Consider the following 23,599-nt stretch of genomic DNA (forward strand, 5'->3'; position numbering starts at 1 on the left):
CTGTGACTGTAGAGGTTATAGTACTCTTAAATTATAATTTTCCAACTTTGCTCTGCATATTCTGTAGGTACTTATAATTTTTTTATACTTATTATTGTCGGTTCTAAGTTCTAACTTTTGTGCTGATGGAAAAAATGGAAGAACTTTTAAGTTTATGTGGGCTGTTCCAACACAAGCCTGTATAAAGCCTAGATTTATTTGCTTTACAACATTTACTTAGTAGAATTATTATTTTCTTTCTTCCCCAAGATTACAGTTTACAAAACAGGTAACTCCCCCGTCACCTGGCTAAGAAATTACTCCATAACCTCTAATAGTGGAAAATTACAGTAGCTTAACTTTTAAGGTGAATTAGCGTGTCAGCGGTAACATTTCTCTGACAAACCCGCTTTACATATACAGTTGCACTTCACATTTTCACCCCCTTGTTCAAGACAACATTAACTTTGTGCTGTTTTGAATCGATGTGGGATGATTGTAAACACAACCAGTTTCATCTTCTGTTTCAAACTTTTTACCTACACATATCAAGTAATTACGCTTGAATATTTCTTCCCCTTCCACTAATGGACGCATGAAATCTCCGACAACTCTCAACAGTTGCGCATACGACACCAAAGACATTTTGAACACTTAATAAATCCTACAGACGCACACCCGATCACTGTCGTGTTTACATCCCGTCACTATCTCGCCACCATATTGGAAACAGCTGACGGTAAGCTCCTCCCCCGTTTCGGACGTCAATAGCGTAGGCAACACATCCCCCCATATACGTTGCTCAGATATTTCTTTCCATCTGTCCAAAGTAGGGATGGGCATGAGCGCAGCTCGAGCGGCTCGAGCTGATGACGTCACTGCTCGATCTAGGTCGAGCAGTACTCGAGCAGGAGTATGGCCTGCCATCTATGAGTGATTACCTTGTACTAAATCAGATGAGTGGCAATCTTCTTTGCTCTTTTAATGCTAATGAAATGAAACCAGTGTGTGTACAGGAACACAACTGAACAAACAATATCCTCACCCGGCAATTTCAGAAATAGCTTATTACATTTCGTACCATGAAAATAATATGTATAATGATAACGCCTTAACATTATTAACGGAATACATTGAATCCCTTACACAACATAGGAGTATATGGATTATATGGTTGTTATCCTAGAGTAATATTATCGCCTGAGAAATGATACGGCGTAATATGTAAGTAAGTCCGCCTCTGTGGTGTAGTGGTTAGCGTGATTAGCCGCCACCCCCGGAGGTCCGGGTTCGATTCCCGGCTCTGCCACGCAATTTGAAAAGTGGTACGAGGGCTGGAACGGGGTCCACTCAGCCTCTGGAGGTCAACTGAGTAGAGGTGGGTTCGATTCCCACCTCAGCCATCCTCGAAGTGGTTTTCCGTGGTTTCCCATTTTCACACCAGGCAAATGCTGGGGCTGTAGCTTAATTAAGGCTACGGCCGCTTCCTTCCCACTCCTAACACCTTTCCTATCCCATCGTCGCCATAACACCTATCTGTGTCGGTGCGACGTAAAACCAATAGCAAAAAACCCAGTTATATTATATCGGACGCAGGACTTCAGGTCTGTTCACATTTTTTTATTATGTAGGAGTCCGACTCGTTGGCTGAATGGTCAGCGTACTGGCCTTCGGTTCAGAGGGTCCCGGGTTCGATTCCCGGCCGGGTCGGGGATTTTAACCTTAATTGGTTAATTCCAGTGGCCCGGGGGCTGGGTGTTTGTGATGTCCCCAACATTCCTGCATCTCACACACCACACATAACACTATCCTCCACCACAATAACACGCAGTTACCTACACATGGCAGATGCCGCCCACCCTCATCGGAGGGTCTGCCTTACAAGGGCTGCACTCGGCTAGAAATAGCCACACGAAATTATATATTATGTAGGAGAAATAGTACATATAGCATTATAATAAAACTGAACAGAATATATTATTAAAATGATACATACAATGTTCAGAAGAACCAAAAATGAAAGTAGCGACCAAGTAACGAAAGGAAAACCACACAAATACTATCACTATGCAGAACTCATCGCCATGTCGAGCAGTCACTTCCATTTGCTAAAGAAAAGTAATTCTGGGCATATATGGATTTAATAAACTGATGCGTCCACTATAACTTACGGTACGTATGTATTTCTGTAGAATGGACGCTATCGCTAATGACTCTACTTCTACTCTACGCGTAGTGCCGGAAGGTGAATATCAACGAGAATGAGTGCAGACGGAATTGTGGCTCGAGCCCTAACACACACTCCTGCTTAGCGCACACGCAAGCCTACGTCATGAGGGGATTCCGTGTTGCTCGATCTGGCTCGACCACGCTCGACACACCAGTTCGTGACGTCAGCACTCGAGCCTGCTCGAGCAGGCGATCGAGTGGCCCATCCCTAGTCCAAAGTCCTACACTCTCACATATACCCACCCCTCCGTCGTTCCCCTGCCCTCTGCTGCTTGTCCCTTATATGTTGGCCCGGTGTGTATGTTTTGTAGAAGTCGCTGAGACGGCCACTCTAGCGTGAAGATTAGTATACCTTGTGTCCCTGTGCTTTCCCTATATCTCCTAGTCTTGTATACGTATTTCCTCACTCTCAATTGTCTAGGTGATACGTCTTTTCCTGAACTACTTCAAGTGCTTTGAACCCATTTTGTGAGTCTGCTGCATGGTCTACTTCACTCAATCTTCAAGTACTTCGTACTCAGAAAACATTGTCAAATGCATTGGTATACTACTTTATTGAAATTGTGTGCGTGTGTAGAACTAGTACAAATTTAATACAGTATTGTGTCTGGGTGAAATAACGAGCCCAAATCAACTTCACGAACAGAACAGAACTTATATGATCCTTGAACAGAACAAAATGTTTGCTATTTACTATTCGCATAATTATTTTAGGGTTATGTTTCACTCATTTTACGAATAGTTCTTATAGCTACATTTAATCAGTACATTGATGTGATAAACGTGTGGTATATTCTCAGAATAGTAAAAATATAATTGTATTTAGTTAGTTGGTTTGAATTGAAAAGTGTAAGAAACAGTGTTATTGCCTCAACAACCTAAGTGCAAATTTGTTTAAATGGCTGGAACTGCAGTTAGACGATCATTCTTGTTATTGGGACAATGTGTGCCTAGCCTGAAACAAAATGCATCAAAAATAAGAGTAAAACGATTGGAACTCGATAAAAATTTGTTGATGGTAAGAAACAGTTTTATCCTAACCTACATCTACGTCAGTGGCATTAAAGTCCAATCATCAATGATCTGTACTAACGGCTGTCTCCTTATTATTATTCCTTACCCCTCGTTCTATAAATGTTTATTTGCCCCAATTTGTCCTCTTGAATTCCAACTTTATCGTCATATTATGATGTTTTTCTACTTTTAAACTTATTCGTCTAATTATGTCATTCCACGCCATCTCTCCACTGATTGCTCGGAACGTACCACTTAGTTGAGCATCTCGTCTCCTTACTCCCAAGTTTTCCCAGCCCGAAGTTTGCAACATTTTCGGAATGCTATTCCTTTGTTGGAAATCATCCAGAACAAATTGTGCTACTTTTCTTTGGATCTTTTCCAGTTCTCGTATCAAGTAGTCCTGGTGTGGATCCCATACACTGAAACCATTCTCTAATTGGGGTCTTACTGGATACTTAAACACCCTCTCCTTTCATGCTTACTACAATCCCTAAATACTCAACCATGTGAAGAGATCTGTAACCTTTCTTAACAAACTCGTTAGTATGATTATCCCAATGATTATTCCTTTAGATTAACACCTAAATATTTACAGTGATTCCCATGAGGTACTATCACCCCAACAATACAGTAATTATAACAGAGGACTTTGTCTTGGTGATATTTACAACCTGGCTTTTCATCCCATTTAACAGTATACCACTGTCTACTGTCCATCTTACAACATTGTCTGGGTTCCCTTACCGTCACCTACAGTCCTGCAACTCATTTACTATTCTAACAGTATAACATCATCTGCAAATAACCTTGTCTGTAATTTCAGTTTTTTACTCATATCATTAATGAATATAAGAAAACATAATGGTCCAATAATACTGCTCTGTGGGACACCTCTCCATCTTAATCATTACAATATCAGATAATGTTTCTTCACTTTAGGTAGGCCTATATGTTCATAAGGCAGTGCCCCTGTAGTTTCACGATGGGCATAGAGTACATTGCTCCCTTTTCGTATAGGCTCTACAGCAAACTATCCTTCTCCACTACGGTGATATTTAAATGTAAACACGTTCCTGAATGAAGTCTGACCTCTTTTGTCGAGTGAATGGTGATAAATTAATACACACACACACATGAATGAATCAATTTCAATAAGTAATGAAGTTTAACCCCTTTTCACAAAATTGACCAGTAATTGGACTTTCTGCATGAATTTGTCTGTGTTACCTGAATTACCCTGAATTCATCTGGGAGTTTAACCAATATTTTTTGTGTTTCATTTGAATATTTTAAACCATGCATAAACATAACTTTTCTGCTGAAATACACAGACTTACAATAATCAGCAGCTTATCCAAATTATTTGCTGTATTATGTGTAATGCACTTAAAGCTACAGTACTTAAAGCTCAGTTCATGTAACAATCATAATTCTGCCACTTATGTAGACGATAAGCTGGTGAGTTGTAAAATATCTACTGAATACCGATAGCTACTTTCTCAGTGTTTCACAAATAGTGCATTCAAACATTGCTACTTCTTATTAAAAATATATGTATGCTAACTTGTGCCAGTTTACTAATCTTGCTCAGCTGACTCCCAATCTGAGATCCATAAACTGGGTAGTACAACATGAACTCTGGCTATCACAGCAGCAGAATCAGCTTTTATAGTGCTTTTAAAACAATGTGCGTGTTCTGACAGTTCGCAGCACGTGACGCTGATCAAAGGCGTGAGAGCGCTGTATTGCCACATGATCTGGCAGGAGTTACTACATCACAGTTCACATCTCTCGTTCTGCGCTAGGCTCTGCGGAGCCAGGCTGAGTGGCTCAGACGGTTGAGGCGCTGGCCTTCTGACCCCAACTTGGCAGGTTCGATGCTGGCTCAGTCCGGTGGTATTTGAAGGTGCTCAAATACATCAGCCTCGTGTCGGTAGATTTACTGGCACGTAAAAGAACTCCTGCGGGACTAAATTCCGGCACCTCAGCGTCTCCAAAGACCTTAAAATAGTAGTTAGGGGGACGTAAAGCAAATAACATTATTATTATTATTAGGCTCTGTGGAAAATAATATCCATTAACAGCGATCATGAAAGAGAGTTAGAAAAACGTTAAATATAGTTGCTATTATTCCAAGGTGGCTCAGCAGTAATTTTATCAGCTCAAATATCATAAGACAATCTCCTCATTCCCCTTTCTCATAGGCTTTAATCAGTCGGGTTTTGCCCGGTATTGATAACCCGTCATGTGATGGTCCAGATACATCCACTCCCTCTCAGTCCCCTTCACCTTTTTCCCAAGGCTACTTTTCTTTCTTTTCTTTGTCTTTCCCTATTCTAATTACTGTAACTTGAGAAATTTAAAGCTGCTGCTGTTCTTTCTACAACTTTGTTAACGTCTATCAGTGGGCCTCCATTTTCCCTTTCAGCCTCACAGTATTCCCGTAAGGCACATACCATATCGCGAGCTTGACCACAAATAGCGAAGCCATGCTCCCCCATTACCCTTGCCTTTTTTCTAGGTGAATGAATTCTAGGTCGCCCTCGTCGTTTAGCGGCGCTCTGAACGGGTTGCAACATTTTGAGTTCAGTAAATGAGACAGCGTTAAAATTACACTATACTATACAGTACTAAAATATACACTACATTAGAATGCCGGCCTCGATAACGATACACTTATTAACACGAACACAATAGCACTATAATATTTGGCTGATTTCAAAGACACACTGTACAGACAATGATATCACTCAAAGTAGACATTGTTATATAGCCCAGCCACATGTGCTACGGTATACTATATTGGCAACGTGGAACTCGGACCGACCGCCTCACGAAGCTTTAAGACAGCGGGGGTAGGAAAAGGGAGAGTGAATGTCGAGCTGGGATTGGCTGGAACAGGAGGTGTTTACTGGTTGCCATAGTAACTACCATGCTGAGAGCTGTCAGAACACGCACATTGTTTTAATAGCACTATAGGTTGCCGACCTTGCCGTTTTTGCTGGCATTACATGCCATTTTATGAATTAAATTTTTCTTTGCAAGGCAAAATTGTGTTGAATTACATAGCAGATACGGTACATTATTTTACATTCAGGGAGTCACTGTTGACCTATCCAAGGTTTTTGATAGAATAGGTCATGGGAGACTACTGACAAAATTGAAGACAGTTGGGCTAGACAAAAGAATTACGGAATGGGTGGCTAAATATGTATTAAAAAAAGAACTCGGAGAAATCGAGATTAGGTGAATCTGATCCTGTAATGCTTGAGAGGGGGAGTTCCTGAGGGCAGTATTATTGTACCTTCATGTTTTCTTATATATGGATAAATAATGTGGGTAAATAATTGGAATCAGAGATAATGCTTCTTTTGAATGATAAGTTACAGGAGTGTGCGTAACTGCAAAAGGACCTCAACAATGTTGTGAAATGGACAACAGACAATGGTAAATGGAGTGAAAAGTCAGGTTGTAGGTTTCACAAAGAGGAAAAGTCCGCTCGGTTTTAATGACTGTGTTGATGGGGTGAAATTACCTCATAAGGATCACTGAAAGTACTTTGGTGTTAATCTAAGGAAAACCGAGCTCGATAGCATGGCCACTTCCTTCCCACTCCTAGCTGGTTCCTGTCCCATCGTCGCCATAAGACCTATCAGTCTCGTTGCGACGTGAAGCAACTAGGAAAAAAAAATCTAAGGAAATATCTTTTGGGGTGATCACATAAATGGAATTCTAAATAAAGTTTACAGACCTCATCACATGGTTTTTGATGGTATTTAGGGGTTGTAATAAGGATGTTAAGGAGAGAGGCATGTAAGTCACTGGTAAGACCACAATTAGAATATGGTTCCAGTGTATGGAACCCTCACCAGGATTCCTTGATTCAAGAACTGAAAAAAAAATCCAAAGAAAAGCAGCACAATTTTTCATGTGTGACTTCCAACAAAAGAGTAGTGTTATGAAAATGTTGCATACTTTGGGTTGGGAAGATTTGGGTGTGAGGAGACAAGCTCTCCTAAGCAGTATGTTCCAAGCTGTCAGTGGGAGATGCGTGGAGTTACATTAGTAGGCGAATAAGCTTTAGTGGAGCTTTTAAAGGTAGAGAGATCACAATAGGCATAAGTTTAGTATCTGTAGCCATTTTTCAGCGCAGGCATCTAGGCACAATTTCACGGTCCTTTGTTCCTTTCTTGTGGACTTTTCGCGGTCAACGCGATCGTGCAGTGCACAAGGCTACCAGCTTGTGAACTTAAGAACTAAGTTAGTGGTACATTGTTAGATGCAGCGGCACAATTTTTGAACTTACAAACTAGTGGTAGAAAGGGAAGGGGTGAGTGGCGGTCTGGGGGCATAAGCCCCAGGGTAGGGCCGCAAGGCCGCTGTAACACCTCTAGCATTCCATAGGGCGATAGCGGTGCATTCTATGTTGGACAGTGGTGAAAAGCTGAATTGATCATGCTTACTAATGACAAAGCCATTGGTCTGGATTGGTTAGGTCCGGCTAGTGGCAAAATGATTGGTCTGGATTGGTTAGGTCCAGTTAGTGACAAAACCATTGGACTGTGATCAAGCAAAAGGGGTCTGGGGGCATAACTGCGAAGTGGCTGTTAGACCTCTAGCATTACATAGAGCATTAGCAGCACATTCTCTGTTGAACAGTGGCAAAAAGCTGAATTAATTTATCATGCTGGCTAGTGACAGCCATTGGTCTGGATTAGGTCCGGTCAGTGACGAAACCATTGGACTGAGATGAAACAACTGTTAGGCCTATAGCATTCCGTAGGGTGATGGTGCTACATTCTATGTTGGACAGTGGTTGACACTGACATAGATTTTGTTACATGTAGCTAATGACAAGCAAATAATAGGACGTATCAACTACTACTGGCTGCAGTTACCACTGCAAGTCTTCTATCATCTTCTTGATCAAGCCCCAGATTTCTTCTTGTGGTACTTTTCCCATTCTTCTTGTACCCCCACCTTGAGTTCAGTCAGCCTGTTGAAAAGTCAGAGCCAAAGGCAACGACCAGTCATGTGCCACACATGCTCAATAGGGTTGAGATCTGGACTCCTAGCTGGCCAGTCCAGAGTGGGAATGTTGACCTCCCGAAGAAACTCTATGATACACTGAGCAGCATGGGTCTCTGGCATTATCATGCAAAGCACAAAGTTTTCATCGAAAGTGAATGCAAATGTCTTTAATTGATTGATGACAATCTCCTAATGTACCTGTATGCCGTGGGGAAGCTGTTCTCAAAAAGTACAAAATTGGTGTGGTTATCTGAAGTGATCTCATCAAAGGTACAGAGAGCAAAGCATTCTCGTGCCCTTCTCCACATCCTAACTCTTATATCAGGTGATCTCAGGTAGAACCTGGACTCGTCACTGAAGAGTACGTGTACCACTGATCCTCAGTCCAATATTCATGGACCTGCATGAAATGGAAGCCTGTCTCCCCAGTGTTGTAGTAGTAGTAGTAGTAGTAGTAGTAGTAGTAGTAGTAGTAGTAGTAGAATTACTGGTCCTCTGATTGGTTTTCTAGAGGCTCAGTTTGCCTCATGGAGACTCCTGATTTTGTTCTAACTCACAGCTACGTTGTGGACCTGCATTATACTACTCCGAACCTGAACCACTGTGAGATGTTAAAACCCCAGGGCACTACAGCCCTTGAAGGGCCTTGGCCTACCAAGCGACCGCTGCTCAGCCCGAAGGCCTGCAGATTACGAGGTGTCGTGTGGTCAGCACGACGACTCCTCTCGGCCGTTATTCTTGGCTTTCTAGACCGGGGCCGCCATCTACTGTGAGGTGTTGGTTCCTCAATAATTAAGGCTATGGCCACTTCCTTCCCACTCCTAGCCCTTTCCTATCCCATCGTTGCCATAAGAACTATCTGTGTCGGTGTGATGTAAAGCCAATTGGAAAAAAAAAAGTTCCTGAACACTTATAGCCTCAAAACATGGTCTTGCAAGGCAGAAGTGCGCCTAGAATAGCCTGAACCAGGCTTTCTGTGGTAGGTATGATGATTCTGAAAACATTTCACAGTCCGATGAATGTTTTTTAGAGGGATATTCAAAATGTCTGTTACATAGCATTCATCGATGCTACTGCTGTTGCAGAGTCCACAAGATTCAAAAACCCTTCAGGTAATGCTCAGATACTGGTCAATTAGCATCAAAGGGTACAAGAGTGACTATAGGGCCTAATGCTGAAATAATGGTTTTCATAAAAGGCACAACATTAACCCTCGAGCACTCGCGCTGGTGCACTGAGTGCGCCACGTTTAAATAAACAGATGTCCACTGTCGCACCAACAATCTGCTGACCTGTGTTGTTAGGTATTCCTACAGTACAGTTTTAGCTATCTGTGTAAAGTCAAATAAATATTTCTCCAACAGAAGCGAATTAAACTGCGTTTTAAGTTCACCGTGTCACAACTGGTGCACTCAGTGCGCCACGCGCGTCATCATGTAAGTATATTTTTATTTACAGATTACTTCTGTATTCACTAGAATTGTCTTGCATTAGTTTTCTGTGGACTGTTAGTTGATTTCTACGTGAGTCTCCAATAATCGTTTAGTTTATTTAGGGCTGCAAGATATCTGTCAAGTCCACAGCTGAACTGGTTATTGAATGATGATCCTGATTTCGACTAAGCAGATGACTATGAAAATGAGGAAGGCAATTCTGAAATTGAAAATGAGGAAGTAATTTTCAGTGAGCATAACTCAGAAAGTGAACAGGATTATGACTTGGGGACAAGTGATGAAAGTTCTGGTGAAGTTGTGTTAGTCAAAAGTGCTTGATTCATAGGAAGAGACAAAGTTTGTGTATGGAAGAAACAATGTTCTAGTGGATCCTCTAAGACTAAAGAAAAAAATATTGTCAGAATATTTGCAGGACCAAAGGGTGAAGCTCGGGGTGTAACAAGTGAACTGTCTCCTTTTCACAAAATTATTGATGTAAATATGATTGACAATATTGTAAACTTCACAAATTTGTACATAGCTATCAGGTTGGGATAACAATATTATATTGTAATGTAATTAGGGAGGTAAAATAAAGACTAGTATTATGAAAAATATTTCAAGAATTAATTGATAAACGATAAAACATAGAATATAGGCTCTGAATTTACTTAACTTCGATGAAAACATTAACATACTTAATGGAGTGCTCGTGTGATGAAAAAGAACGCGAGCGCTCGAGGGTTAATAAGAAATGTGTAGGGGCACTCAACATTGTTTGAATGAGTTACAATATTGTATCAAAAAGCCTTCTGTTGTTATTCACTGTTGATTCTCCTTCAGTAATGTTCATAGGCATGAGCCAGTCGATACATATTGGAAAAAGTATGGAAATCATATTCATTGTAGAATTTAACGGAGCTTTCTACAAAAATATCAAGTGTTACTGCTTTTTTTGAGGGCAGTGTACATTTTTATGTTTTTAGAGACGGCGAGGTGCCAGAATTTTGGCCTGTAAAACATTATTGACATTTTGAAGACTAGTTGGTGAAAATGGTGTGTAATGTGTGTTTCTGGTGGTGGTGGTTAAGAGAAAGTACAACTGAGCAGCCATCCTCTATCAGAAATCTCAAACCATATTCCAATTATTCAAAAAAATAATGTGACAGTATTTTTGGCTAGACTAGGTACATATATATTAGGTGCCATCAAGACAATTCTGGCGACTGCATGGATGGAGTGTCTCCCGATTTTTCTCTTTCTCATGAATCCTTTTCAGTTCTTTGACATATTCATTGTAACTGTGATGAAGTCTGTCCATTGCAGTGCCTGCTGCCCTTGTCTTGAGAGTTCCTTCCACGTTTCCAAGCATAATAATTTTTTCCAAAGAATCAAACTCTCTCGTAATATGCCCATCGTATGATGGCTGTAACCTTGTAATAAATGCCTCAAGAGATATATCTGGATTGATCTTCTGATTACCCATTTGTTTATCTTCTTGGCTGTCCATGGTATATGTAAAATTCTTCACCAGCACCATAGCTCAGTCTTTCCCTTTAAAATCTGGTTTCTAATATAACCCTAAGTGCTGTTGACTTGAGGAAAGATTGTTCTCTCGGTCTCGCATGGAGTCAGAACCGAACTGTCTGTACTAATTTCCTCATTTTGCAAATTGTGCTTATAATGTGTTGTAATATTTATGTATTATCTGGTGCATTTTCATTTTAGTATTTCAAGAAAGATGACTTCTTCTATGCTCACGATCCAGAGAAAAAATGCAAGTCTGGAGATATTGTACTAATTCAAGAACTTCCAGAAAAGCTAACCACACTCATTACCCACAAAGTATTACAAGTTGTGTATCCACTTGGGGACATAACTGATCCAATTACTGGGAAGAAAGTTGTGGTTGGACAATACAGGTAAAGTATCATTGAAGACTGTTGATTTTTCTTCTTGTAATTGTTGACTGATCAATTCAAGAGTATGTTTCTCTCAAAGACTAAATAATACTTTCAGTTTATTGTATGTATTTATATGATCGAAAGTACTCAGACACCTACTTGGAACTATTCTGTAAGTGTTCCATGAATATAGCCTTCGCAGGTGAAATTTGCAGTCTATGGGCGGACACTTGAACTTTGAACTCCACTCCTCATGTATATCCCAGTGCACAGCCATGGTGCTAACTGCATGACTAGTGGCACTGTAGAATTCATAGGTGGTGATATCACACAATATCATTGGATATTCCTGTACCACTTCTTGAGTGCTGTTGAAGCATTCCCAGCAGTGGTTTTGTTGTGTTCGTGTCTTCCTGTTTCCACTTCATTCACAATCACATTCCCGACAATCAACTTGGGCAACTTGAGAATGGCAGAAATGGCCCTGATTGATTGCTTACTGGTAGGGCAGACAATAACCATTCCACGTTCAAAGTGATTAAACTCCCTTGCTCCACCCATTCTGCAGGGATCTGCAGGCTTCTTCTCAGGTGACTCTAATCAAGATTTTAGGACTAATATTTTGATATATTTTCATTTTCCATTTATAAGTGTACAAGCCCAGTCAGCCCCGAACAACATCAAGCCGTCATTCGTCTTTTATAGCTGTAGTGGAAGTCATAGTGGCATCTAGGCTATCTAGTTTACATGTACAGAGCTGTGTCCGGATCCTTTTGATCAGTTAGTGTAGAAGCTATGTATTGAACCTATCTTGGTATCGCTATGCTCATTCCCTATTGGTATGATTTTGATATTAGCACCAAATTTCATCATTACATTCAAGAGCTTTTATTATACTGTTCTTGAAATATTTGATACACATGGTTTAACCTCTTAGCATAAAAGCCCAAGTATATACAGGATTTAAATATTTATATAAAATAAAAACCTGAGTATACTCGGGAATGTCACTCACTGATTGGTACCTAATTTAAAGGCCCGAATATACTCGTTTCTTGTTGGTTTTCAGTATTTCCGCCACATATTTATAAAATTATTACTTCAGGCTCCTATTTTTGCCAAAAGATGTCTCTGACTCAACCGTAGTGTGTATCGGTGACTCAGACAGCTTGTTTTTGCGGCTTTTCCGTATTATTGCTATCTAAGTGTACTTTGTCTGTTAGGTGAAAATGGAGAGTGAAGAAGAGTTTGACATTGAGTTTAGTGAGTCTGATAGTTCTGTGTGCGCAATGCTAGAGGGAAGAAGGTACGATGGGAATCCAGATACATGTGTAAGGAGTGCGATGTAGCATTGTGTGTTGATCCTTGTTTTAGGGCATTTCACACAGCCACGAACATATGAACATTGCATTTTTTGTACAGTATTGAGTGTCGTGTTATCTTACTTGCCATCTGTTTAGTGCTGTGTTATTTATTTTATATGTGAGTTAAAAGAAGAACCACCGAGCTCGATAGCTGCAGTCGCTTAAGTGCGGCCAGTAGCCAGTATTCAGGAGATAGTAGGTTCGAACCCCACTGTCGGCAGCCCTGAAAATGGTGTTCCGTGGTTTCCCATTTTCACACCAGGCAAATGCTGGGGCTGTACCTTAATTAAGGCCATGGCCGCTTCCTTCCCACTCCTAGCCCTTCCCTCTCTCATCGTCGCCATAAGACCTATCTGTGTCGGTGCGGCGTAAAGCAACTAGCAAAAAGAAAAGAAGAACCCATAAAAATATCACGAGATTACTCAGGATTTTAAAATAGGAACTTTTGAGCGGCTTATATTTCATTGTTAAGTTCGCAAAGTTTACTTTCATTGTTACCACTGTCATTCTTTTTCAATAAAGAGTCCGTTATAACAATAAAAAATTAAACCAAATAAAATAATTTCTCTAGATAAATAAAAAGTTAGGTAAAAAGGAATCACAACTTTGTAAATATTGCTATGTTAAAAGGTATGGCTAAATTTTCAGGACACATTCCTCACACGTTGAAGAAAATATGTTATATGGACATGGGACAGGAGATGCTTTATTTCCATGTTAGAAGTCATTTTCTACATAGTACATTAACCATTGGAAACACACAGGAACAGAACGTACCAGCATGCCACATGAAACTCTTTCTTACATGAAGTGTTCAAAATGCCCTTCGTTGACATGGATACATGCATCAATCTGCCATTGCATTCACTTAAGTGCGTCCAGGATTCGGAATGTTGGCCTGCAGGGTAGGAAAGGTGGTGGTATACAATCTTCAATTACTAGATTGCGTCCAAAAGCCTGGATGCAGTTCCAAACCTCTCTGCAGTATTCATGTGGAGCGAGGATATATGACACTGCTGATGATGATTCATCTGTCAGATGGGGGCATTAAGCCTTGAGCAGACCCTTTAGTGCTATTCGACAGGAGTAGGCCAAATGCCATACCGGGTTTCACCCTCTCCATTTTATTTCATTAATTCCTCTGATGAGGTTGACGTCAGGAAGAACATCGGGTCGTAAAAACTCACTACAAAGAAGATTCCAGCTGACTGTGAAAATTATAGAATAGTTAGGAATAAAATTAAACAAATCATACATTATATCTAAATATGTTCACACATCAGTAATCTAAATATGCTTCGTGCCTGAAGGCATCTCCGAGCCATAGGCATAGGTAAAACATGGGAGCAACTCCAGGTACCTAACATTGCACTAGATGATTTAAATGTGTATTTCATGGAAGAGAGAGCCCAGTCTAATCCCCTTTACAGACCACATGTAGATAATGATCCATCATTTGTCTCACAAAATCGCCCCTGCTGTGTCTTTTGTACCATCAGCACTAATGAAGTTTAAGTCTTGTACTCTATTATCAACACGTTGAGTGTCGGACCAAAATTCCTGGGACTGCCGTCTAGTGCTGTGAACTAATAGGACCGAGTTACTCCTTAGTACCAAAACATTCACGGGCTTAACCACTCAGTTGATCACCAAAATGAGGATATATTTATGATATATTAGGTTAATTTATTATCTAAAATTGGTCAAATAGTGCGACCCCGAATGGGGTCGTATTGGTCATTATGAATTGTACACATACACACGCCCCCATGTGGTGTTGCACTTATAAAGTAGTTAATGTCTCCGACGCTCGTATAGAAAACAGTCCACTCCAGTTACATGCAAAGGATGGCAGTTGGACAAGTCCCATCCACAAGCGTAAACCGAGAAATTTTCTCATTTTGTCTGATGTTGTGTCCACCCATTCATTAAGCCAGCTTGATCTACTTAATGCTTAGTCATCAAAACTTGCTAATCATTAGGTTTGTTTCCTCTACCATTAAATTTTGGAAGTATGTTAATATAATTCCACTTCCTAGGAACACTGGTTCAAAACTCATTTCCAATTATCATCTTATTTCCATTCTCCCTACTCTTTTTAAAGTACTAGAACAGTTGGTACATGCTCTCACATACTGGAATATCTACACACATACTCTCATGTGGACCCACTGCTGTCTGGCTTCAAGAAGGACCATAGCACAGCAACTGCCTTACAGAGTCCTTAGTGAGGACATCAGACAAGCAGTGGATAAAAGATAAATGACAATACTCACACTGCTTGACTTCAGCAGTGCTTTTGACATGACATACTGTATATCCAGACATTACTAAAAAAAAAAAAAAAAAAAAAATAGCTACTTTAATACTGAGCAAGTGGTCATGCAGTTAGGGTTGCGCAGTTGTGAGTTTGCATTCGGGAGACAGTGGGCTTGAACCCGACTGTTGACAGACCTGAAGATGGTTTTCCATACTTTCCCATTTTCACACCACTCAAATGTGCTGTACCCTAATTAAGGCCACGGACAGTTCCTTCCTACTCCTAGCCCGTTCCTATCCCATCATCACCATAAGACCCAGCTGTGTCGGTGTGACATAAACCAAATGCAAAAAGGAAAAATTCCTTTTCACTACTGAGGCAGTTTTTCGCCGCGTATCTTACAGATTGTATGCAGTGTGTTATAGCACAGGATACTGCTTCATAGTGGTGACTCGGGAAGGTGGGAACCCCACAGGGTTCTTTCCTTCGGCCTCTTCTGCATTAATGGCATCTCCTCAGCAATAAAATAATAGATATCACCTTTATGCAAATGACTTCCAAATTTACTGCCACATTCGAACCCCACTGTCGGCAGCCCTGAAGATGGTTTTCCATGGTTTCCCATTTTCACACCAGGGAAATGCTGGGGTTGTACCTTAATTAAGGCCACGGCCGCTTCCTTCCCATTCCTAGGCCTTTACTATCCCATCGTCGCCATAAGACATATCTGTGTCGGTGCGACGTAAAGCAAAAAGAAAAAAATTACTGTCACATTGGTGTCAAAGATAAGAAAAAAAATCAACCAACAATTCCTCACTGTGTATGCCAACCTCAACCTCAAAAAGAAACAAATTATTGTTTACAGTGATTGTTGAATTCCCAGTAAGTTCAAATGGTTGCCAAACTGCAGAAAAACAAATGTAATTTAGTTTCTGCTTGTGATGTATTTTCAAGTGTTTGTTGATGTTCATGTGTATTATTTTATTAACTTAAAACATTGCCAGTACATCTGTGGCAATATTAATGAACCACGTGGTACATTGCAGGAAACTGGTAGTACAAAGATAAAGTTGAAATTCAAGAGGACAAATGGGGGGGGGGCACTGGGGATACACAGGGAGTGGAACAATTTACCATGGGAGATGTTCGATAAATTTCAAACTTCTTTGAAGTAATTTAAGAAAAGACTAGGTAAACTGCTGATAGGGAAGCTGCCATCTGAGCAACAGCCCTAAATGTAGATCAGTGGGAAATGAGCAACTAGGTCTAAAAATACCTCCTGTGCTAGTTATAAAAAATACGGAGTGTGCATAAGATATCCATGGAAGAATGTCGGGTAAAAAGAAGGGAAAGGAGGTACCCTGGGGAATGACGGGGAAAGGGAAGCCATTTGAGAAGAAAATGGCTTGAAGGAAGTAGAATTGCAGAGAATAGAAAAAGAAATCAAAAGCCAAGAAAGTTTATCTAAAGGTTGTGCAGGAAGAGAAAAAGAAATGCTGGGAAAGTTTCACAGACACCTTGCAAAAGACATAGCCATGCTAGAAATAGAAGAAGCTGTACAAAAAGTGAAATCTACCAGCAGTAGGTCAGGTAGCTTACAGGTATGGTAAAGGTAGTGGGCCCAGTAGGAGTATAGTGGTTGTGTAGATTATTTAGAGGTATATGGAAGAAGAAAGAAGTCCCGGAAGATTGGGATAAGGGTCTAATAACCCTGTTATTGAAGAAGGGTGATAAGGAATGTAATAACTACAGAGGAACTATCCTTATTTCACATGTTCTGAAGATATCTGAGAGGATATTGTAAGGAAGACTTCGCAGTAAGGCACATGGTGGAGAAAAGATGGGAGTTCTGGAAAGATCAGCAGCCCTGAAGATGGTTTTCCATGGTTTCCCATTTTCACACCAGGAAAATGCTGGGGCTGTACCATAATTAAGGCCATGGTCACTTCCCATTCGTAGTCCTTTCCTATCCAATTATCGCAATAAGACCTATCTGTGTTGGTGCGACGTAAAGCCAGTTGTAAAAAAAAAAATCAGAAAATTTATGGACATCGAGAAGGCCTGTGACAGTGTACCAAGGCAGTTGCTTTGGGATACACTGAGAAGAAAACAAGTAGGACAGAGTGGGAGTGCAAATGATAAATTCTTTGCAAAAAAAAAAAGTAGAGGGTAGTGTAAACACCAAGATAGGTGGAACAAAGTGGTTTAATGTGGAAAGAGGACAAAGGCCATACCCCTTTCAGATCTGAAAGAAAACTGGCGGTGTGAATTTTTGTTTATTTGTCAAAAACTGACTAAAATGCTCTTAAATACATGTATTTTTAGTTTATTCTACAAAATGAAAATTAACAGCTGAGAAAAAGCACCCACACAATTGTGCATGTCAGGACTTCATTCACTACTTACAAAAAAGAAAAATTACCTCATTGCATGTGAATATACATATGTACATGATCATATGTTGTACTTTACAGTGTGGAACGATTCAAAACAATTAAATTCTTATACATTACATTTCTCACGTAGAAAACAAATTCTACTTTCACAGTGCTTTTTGTGGCAGCACCCAGCACTCCTGCATGCATTGCCTGTAGGAAAACCTAGCCCGCACATCAACATTCAAAACCTCATGATATTATGTACGATGTTAATAAGTTCACAATTTTACGTTTGCTAAACAATTGACACACTTCATAGATTACATTCTGATATTCAGTGAAGCTACTACAGTAATATTAATGCAATAAATAAATATTTACTTTAGGCTCTACTGCTTCCTGCCACCTTGTCAATGAACTGCATTTTAAAACTCTTCTTCCTGCCTCCTGGTGGCCAAGCGCTAAATAAAAACCACTGAAGTACATGCTGCGTGTCCCACACAATCACTGCAGTCCGGTCTAGCGCCAAGAAAACGTCAAATAAGCTCAGATGTAAATAAAATACGAACCCGCACAGTTGTGCGTACACGGTCTGAAAGGGATACCAAGTTAATGTATGGAATTATATGCTATAGAAAGATCAGCATAGAGAAGAGTATACAATAGTGATGCCAAAGGAAGGAAGGATGATTGGAAAGAGAGTACAAGACCAAAAGGCTTTTACCAGAGTGTGACGGATATACTGTGGAACCAAGATGTTCCAAGTCCACAGAAGTTCTGTTCTCAACCTGTAATGTACAGATATATGCAGCAGTTACGTGGACAGCAAAAAAAAAAAAAAAGAAAGAAAGAAAGAAATTACAATAGAGTTCAGATGGCTGAGATGAAATTCCTTAACACGTTCAATGCGGATCACGTACTGAGCGCATGACGCTACTTTATAAGCAGGTGCGGAGCACGCGCCTACCGCGTCATGGGACGGTTGCTAGGAAATGTAAATCACAGGTTTCCCGCATGGTAAGAAAGGCTCTAATTGTCATCCTGCACATCGTGTAAGTCCAGTCTACTAGCAGATTCATCCATAGACGTATTTGCACATGCGTATTCCGTTTCCCGCGTATTTCCCCTCCAGAGTTGTCGTCATATGTTATCATTCATTCGTGGGATCTTTGAGCAGCAAGACCACTTCAATGCGAGCTAAGACACTGCATTTTCTGTTTATCAATTCTTCAGGAGAATTACGAGTGGTTCCGCTTTTGAAATAAATAAATTCCACTACTGCAATATGTTCAGTAAAAGAACTGAACTTGTAATTGTCATTTATTCTTGCATCATATATGTGTATAACACGAAAGAACTTCTAATTGTCATTTATTCCTCATCACGTTTATATGTAACTTGAAAGAACGTGCAGTAATCATTTTTGACTGCGTCGTGATGCTTATGTTATCATTTTATTTATATTTTTTTCTGATGGCCAACAATGTGGTTCCTTCAACATCACGAGACCTACCCAATTAGCCAAAATATTTCATTTTTGTTTGTCAAATTCTGTAATAGAGAAGTGTAAATATGAATATATTTATGTCTGTAATATACTTTATGCATTTGTTTGCTCTCCGCGGTAAATAATGCACAGTAATCTACCAATGCGCGTGGCGCGTGATCCGTCTGGTGACCAGTATTACTTCTCGATTTCAACCACTGTGCGAGTCACGCACCAGGCGTGTGAGTGGGATAAATCCACCAACGTACAAAACTTCGATAATTACAACTCTTAAAGAGTCCCACACAAATATTTTGCTCAGGTTGGGGGGTATGTCACGCTCTGCTAATACGCAGTGAACATGTTAAAGGTGTTTTAGACATACATACATACATTATCATTATAGACTGTTATGCCTTTCAGCGTTCAGTCTGCAAGCCTCTGAGAATTTACTAAACGTCGCCACAATCCTCGATTTGCAACTAGTGTTGTGGCCTCATTTAGTTCTATACCTCTTATCTTTAAATCGTTAGAAACTGAGTCTAACCATCATCGTCTTGGTCTCCCTCTACTTCTCTTACCCTCCATAGCAGAGTCCATTATTCTCCTAGGTAACCTATCCTCCTCCATTCGCCTCACATGACCCCACCACCGAAGCCAGTTTATGCGTACAGCTTCATCCATCGAGTTCATTCCTAAATTAGCCTTTATCTCCTCATTCCAAGTACCCCCCTGCCATTGTTCCCACCTGTTTGTACCAGCAATCATTCTTGCTACTTTCATGTCTGTTACTTCTAACTTATTAATAAGATATCCTGAGTCCACCCAGCTTTCGCTCCCGTAAAGCAAAGTTGGTCTGAAAACAGACCGATGTAAAGATAGTTTTGTCTGGGAGCTGACTTCCTTCTTACAGAATACTGCTGATCGCAACTGTGAGCTCACTGCATTAGCTTTACTACACCTTGATTCAATCCCACTTACTATATTACCATCCTGGGAGAACACACAACGTAAATACTTGAAATTATCAACCTGTTCTAGCTTTGTATCACCAATCTGACATTCAGTTCTGTTGAATTTCTTACCTACTGGCATCAATTTAGTCTTCGAGAGGCTAATTTTCATACCATACTCATTGCACCTATTTTCAAGTTCCAAGATATTAGACTGCAGGCTTTCGGCACAGTCTGCCATTAAGACCAAGTCATCAGCATATGCCAAACTGCTTACTACATTTCCACCTAACTGAATCCCTACCTGCCATTTTATACCTTTCAGCAGATGATCCATGTAAACTACGAACAGCAAAGGTGAAAGCTTACAGCCTTGTCTAACCCCTGTAAGTACCCTGAACCAAGAACTCATTCTACCATCAATTCTCACCGAAGCCCAATTGTCAAAATAAATGTCTTTGATTGATTTTAATAATCTACCTTTAATTCCATAGTCCCCCAGTATAGTGAACATCTTTTCCCTCGGTACCCTGTCATATGCTTTCTCTAGATCTACGAAACATAAATACAACTGCCTATTCCTCTCGTAGCATTTTTCACTTACCTGGCGCATACTGAAAATCTGATCCTGACAGCCTCTCTGTGGTCTAAAACCACACTGGTTTTCATCCAACTTCCTCTCAACGACAGATCGCACCCTCCCTTCCAAGATGCCAGTGAATACTTTGCCTGGTATAGTAATCAATGAGATACCTCGATAGTTGTTGCAATCCTTCCTGTTCCCTTGCTTATAGATAGGTGCAGTTACTGCTTTTGTCCAATCTGAAGGTACCTTACCAGCACTCCATGCTCATTTTACTACTCTATGAAGCCATTTCATCCCTGCCTTCCCACCATTTCAGGTCTAATTTCATCTATTCCTGCTGCCTTATGACAATGGAGTTTTTTTTTACCATCTTTTCCCACTTCCTCAAGCATAATTTCACCAACATCATTTTCCTCCTCCCCTTGAGCTTGGCTGTTTGCAACACCACCAGGATGATTTCCTTTTACATTGAGAAGATGTTCAAAATATTCCCTCCACCTATCTATTATGAGTTCACCTGAATTACTCAAAACGCTGTACATTTCCTTTTTCCCTCCCTTCCTAAGATTCTTTATTACTGTCCAGAAAGGTTTCACTGCTGCTTGAGCTAGCCTTTCCAGGTTATTACCAAAATCTTCCCATGACTTCTTTTGGATTCAACAACCATTTGTTTCGCTCTGTTTCTTTCATCTACATGCAAATCCCTGTCTGCCTCGGCCCTGTTTGGAGCCATTTCTGATAGGCCTTCTTTTTACGTTTACAGGCTGCTCTCACTTCATCATTCCACCAGGATGTTCGCCTTGCTGTTTCTACTACAGCATCCCTGTATGCCACCCATTCACTTTCTATATCCTGAACCTGCTTACTGTCTACTGTTCGAAACTTCTCACTAATCATATCCATGTACTTCTGTTTAATTTCCTCGTCCTGGAGATTTTCTACCCTTATTCGTTTGCAGACAGATATCACTTTCTCTACCCTAGGCCTAGAGATATTAGTTCACTACAGATCAGATAGTGGTCTGTATCATCAAAAAATCCACGAAAAAGAAGAGAAGACAAGAAATGATAGAAGCAGAAGTGAAGAAATTAGAAAGAGGAATGGAGTTTCAAAACTAAAGGACAGGATAGAAACAACCTAGTTGAAATCATACGAACACCTGATGTGAATGAGAGAAAACAGAGTTCTAAAGAATTTACAGACAAACCAATAGAAAAGAGACCATGAGGAAGGCCTTGAAAGAGGTGGATGAATACATTGGAAAAGGGTAGATGATGATGATGATGATGATGCTTGTTGTTTAAAGGGGCCTAACATCGAAGATCATTGGCCCTTAAAAGGGTACAGAGAAGAGAAAAGATAGAAGAAATATTGGATGCAGGAAATGAGTGGTGCAGAGACAAGCAATGATGCAGGTCCTTGATTTATAACCCACCTCGGGTGACAACTGGAAAGAGAAACTGAAAAAGATGATCAGAGTGGATAATCCAAATCCAAACTTGTGCACACCAAGTGCTGCATGTATTTTAGTTTTTTTTTTATAAAAGATAAGCAATAAATACCATTGCATGAAAAAGTACTATAAGCTCTGGAAAAAGGGTTTTTGGCAAATTACTTAATTGAAAACGTGCAAAGTGTCTGTAGATTTTCCTAATCCAGAATTCCAATTTAAAGCAATTTACATGATTTTCATGACCTTTTAGCATTTTATTCTTTCATAGCTCTGTAAATTAAATGTATGCAATTCGTATCCTCTTCTCAGCACAACTCAATCCATACTGACCGGATAAAGCCCTTAATGCCTCATGTTTGTACAATCACATGATGGTATGTTATCCTATCTTGTGTTAAGTCACTTGGTATGGCCTTCGTAATGCTCAGTTCTGCTGACAACTGGCAAAAGGAAGGAGGGCACTTCTAGTATTTTACTTTAAAATCGGCCATTATTGGTTAAAGATACTTTTTTTTAATATGCAGTAAAGTTTTCGGGATTTATGTTTTGACTCAAAATGTCCCTAGTTTTCTGGGTCAGACAGTTGAGTAAAAGAAGGCCCCCTATTCAATATCTTTCATGGTTAAGGAGTTTGAAGTTTTTCCATTTATTCCCAGTTATTTGGTGGGTTTTTTTTGTGAGAGATCTGTCACTTTAAGATTTTTTTGTTTTACATGTTTAGTGAAGTTCTGCCACAGAGCAGATCACATTTATTATTTTAATCATCTTCGTCAGAACTTTCAGATTAAATAAACATGAACTTACTAAAATCGGCCTGGTAGAATTCAAGAAATAAAAGTTAACGTATGAGGCTTTAACCTTTTATATTTATTGATACTCTCCATTTCTCAATACAGTTCCTGTTGAGAAATGGCAATGATTTCCTCACTGATAAGTATTTCAATTTGTCATAAATGTGCGAGTTTCACTTGGAGATAAAAATCTCGTGAGTTTTGGTTAGAGGAATCCAAGGGGGTCGCAATTTCTTTCTAGCGTACCTCCTTTGTGCTAAAACACATCATGATTACTGTGGAAATTTCAAATATTGCCTGAGCTGTAATTCAAAAGACAAAAATATCCTCTTTTGAACACCTGGTATATCTTAACTTGTTACTTTTTTCTTTTTGATTTGTTATGCCTGTCGTGTCAGCCCCAGATTGGAGTTCAGGACTCATTCTTCCGAGGATCGAACCCATGACCGGGACGTAGGAGGAATGGTGTCGCTGAGGTATACGTTAATATTATAAGGGAAATTATAAGTTAATAGTAATGACTATGTAATGGCAACAAGGCCAAGGAATCATAATTATAATGCTGATATAAGTAAATTAAGAATCATACAAGATTTAAGAGTTGAAGGCACACCAAAAGCTGTGAGCCACAAGTTGTGTAATTAGAAGTAAGGCTTGGTCGAAGTAGGTGAATCATAAGCTGCACCCTGCTAAAGGTGCGTAGTATATCTTCAGAAAAGGTGGGTAGCGAGTGAA

The 23,599-nt window shown here is 40.0% G+C and overlaps 1 protein-coding gene across 1 annotated transcript in view; it reads left to right on the forward strand.

The window, feature by feature from the left end:
• The first annotated feature begins 2,891 nt into the window (after window positions 1–2,891).
• The window catches only part of mRpS17 (mitochondrial ribosomal protein S17), a 31,805-nt gene continuing 11,097 nt past the window's right edge, over window positions 2,892–23,599 (forward strand). The window contains exons 1-2 of the mRNA XM_067146571.2: window positions 2,892–3,226; window positions 11,418–11,611. Coding sequence (XP_067002672.1) covers window positions 3,107–3,226; window positions 11,418–11,611 — 314 coding nt within the window. The 5' untranslated portion in view covers window positions 2,892–3,106. The remainder of the gene's footprint in view (window positions 3,227–11,417; window positions 11,612–23,599) is intronic.

Source organism: Anabrus simplex, chromosome 4 (assembly GCF_040414725.1).
Source record: "Anabrus simplex isolate iqAnaSimp1 chromosome 4, ASM4041472v1, whole genome shotgun sequence".
NCBI classification, from domain to species: Eukaryota; Metazoa; Arthropoda; class Insecta; order Orthoptera; family Tettigoniidae; genus Anabrus; species Anabrus simplex.